Source organism: Propithecus coquereli, unplaced genomic scaffold (genome assembly GCF_000956105.1).
Source record: "Propithecus coquereli isolate 6110/MARCELLA unplaced genomic scaffold, Pcoq_1.0 Scaffold168, whole genome shotgun sequence".
Classification (NCBI taxonomy): domain Eukaryota; kingdom Metazoa; phylum Chordata; class Mammalia; order Primates; family Indriidae; genus Propithecus; species Propithecus coquereli.
In genome coordinates, this window is record NW_012141413.1 from 1,065,251 (window position 1) to 1,067,976 (window position 2,726).

A 2,726-nucleotide genomic window follows, 5' to 3' on the forward strand; every position below is an offset into this window, starting at 1 on the left:
CCATCTGGCTGTCTGGGTAAAGAAGATTGTGAGATGGGTTTCTGTTGTTTCAGATTGCATTGCATCTGTTGATAGAATGTATCCCTGTATGTCATGCTTAAATGTTGATTAGGTTCCAAGGCATTATGATAAAAATTTAGTTATGGATTTCAGATAAAGTATTTATGAGTTGAGTTCAAAAGTTTTCATGAACTAGACAATGTGCATATATAGATTTGTCAATTGTACTTTGAATTTATCATATAAAACTTAAAATACATTGGAATATAGTTCGAAAAACATTTGTATTCTAAACCAGGGATTGGCAGACTTTTTCTGTGTAGGGCTGGATAATAAATAATTTAGGCTTTGCAGGTACTAGGGTTATATTCAACTCTGCCCTTGTAGTGCAGAAGCAACCATACATGATCACATACAAACAAACAAGCGTGGTGGTGTTCCATTAAAACTTTACTGATGGTTGTTAAAATGTGAATTTTGTAGAATTGTCACAGGTCACAAAATGTTATTCTTTTGATTTCCACCCAAATGAAAAAACTTAGCTTGCAGCCATACAAAAATAGGCAGGAGGCCAGATTTGGCTTGTGGGCTGCTGTTTGCCAATGCCTGTACTACTCCAAAGAATATAACATATTTTAAGCTTATCAATAGATCCATTAACTTTGTAGTTTTTAGAGTCATTTTAGTATTTCAGATTTCATTACTAGAACCTTAAGAAGTTAAAGGATTAAGGATTAATGGAATCATTCAGTGAGCAAGGACTTCCTGAGTGATAATTGTGCTATAGCATACCAGTGAGTACTTGAAAGTAATGTTCTAACCTCAAGTAATTGATAAATGATTTGCAGAGTCAAAGTGGACATAATCTGAAACAAATAGTGAATAAATGGTCAGTATTACATAACATTTACAAAGTAGATAACTTTGTGTAGGAGAGAAAAGGGCTGGGGTAGTTAGGTAAGTGCTTATGGAAAGTAGGAAAGGGTCACAGTGAATGTTGGATGATTTAGATTAATAATTATATTTCTTCACTAAAATTTTTCTTGGTTATTTTAATTACATCAGATCACAGAAATGAAACCTTTAACTTCTGAGAATATCAATACTGTACAATTAGGGAGCAATATTTTGGGAGCATTTCCTTCATATAGAACACTGTACTCGGGTGTTTCACGTCCATATTACATCATTGAAATAAAATCTAGGTGAGCTTTTACGTGGATTTAAGTATAACTTAAATAAAGTTTTTATTTAAAAAGTTTTTAGCATTTATTAATGGCAATGATGTACGATAAAATGAGGTTCAAACAAATTGTAGGCAATCTGAGAATTAGTGAAAGAGTATGTTGGTTGAATGAATGAATGATTGTCTAGGGATTTAGCAATATATTGGTTTTCTAAGTGTGCAACTGTTTACTTCCACTAAAGCAGCGTCTATATACTCTTGATTGAACTTGTCTGCTAACTTTAGCAAGAAGCTGTAGCTAGGCATAGTTAGCATAATACAGATGACTGGCGTTGCTGTTTTTAGAAGAAGCAGTATGTCTGACTGGCTGGCATCTGTTTCTCTCTTTGTCATAACACGCTGGAGACAGTTCAATTTTCAAAATGTAGGTAGCCCTCAATTAAGAATTAATTGATATGTTTAAAATCACAGCCTATGATATAAAGCAGACTCAGGGACAATTTAGTTTAATTCAGGAATTAATTTTCTAGAAATAACCAGCTACAGTGAATTTTTCTCTTGCCTCATTTGGCATGGTAGACACGTGACCCTTACAAAAGAAGAATTTATTTTTATGGATTAGTAATTCTTTCTAACAGGTACATCGAAAAATCAGAGAAGATTCAGATATGGCACAAGATTCTCTGCAGTGCCTTGCCCAGTTAGCTTCTCTTCATGGACCCATCTTCCCTGATGAAGGATCACAAATTGATTATCTAGCACACTTCATTGAGGGATTACTGAATACTATCAATGGGTAGGTATACTTGCCCTTTCTAACTGAAAAAGGAACTCTTCATTTTTTCTTTGTGTTTAACAGTGGAGGAAAAAAAGAAACAAGTGATTTATTTTTTCCCCTTCTTATATTTTGAAGTTTATGAAGTATGGGTAATTCGAAGTTAATGCACAGAGACCTACCATTTAAAATGAGTAAGAATATTTGCATGTTTGGAAATGAGTTACTATAACTTTTCTATTACTGTCACTTAAAAATACTCATTATTTGGTTTGTAGAATTGAAATAGAAGATTCTGAAGCTGTGGGAATCTCCAGCATTATAAGCAACTTGATAACTGTCTTCCCTCGAAATGTTTTAACTGCCATTCCAAATGAACTTTTCTCCTCCTTTGTTAACTGCCTCACACACCTCACTTGCTCTTTTGGGCGAAGTGCTGCATTGGAAGAAGTGGTGAGTGACTGTTCTAAAATAAATTTGTGTTGTTCACGAGGAAATTTGCTGTGCTATTGGAACGTTTCTCATGACAAGCAATTATTTTAATTGAGTGCTAGCTATTGTTAAAATTACGTTTTTGTTTATATGTGCAAATTATTTGGCAACACAAGTTGGGTAAAATGACCTTTAAAAATGTGTTGATTAAAATTACTGTAGTAGGTGATATTTATTGGTCTTAAGATTTTAATTTTGAGAGAATTTAGTACCTGAATGTAGAAAACAGAAGGAAATGCTTATATTAAAAATTATGTGACTCTTAAATACAGC

General features: G+C 33.3%; 1 protein-coding gene across 1 annotated transcript in view; it reads left to right on the forward strand.

The window, feature by feature from the left end:
• Positions 1-2,726, forward strand: part of XPO4 (exportin 4) — a 181,055-nt gene that overhangs the window by 94,675 nt on the left and 83,654 nt on the right. Inside the window, exons 8-9 of the mRNA XM_012641667.1 lie at positions 1,825-1,982; positions 2,240-2,414. Of these exons, the coding sequence (XP_012497121.1) occupies positions 1,825-1,982; positions 2,240-2,414 (333 nt within the window). The remainder of the gene's footprint in view (positions 1-1,824; positions 1,983-2,239; positions 2,415-2,726) is intronic.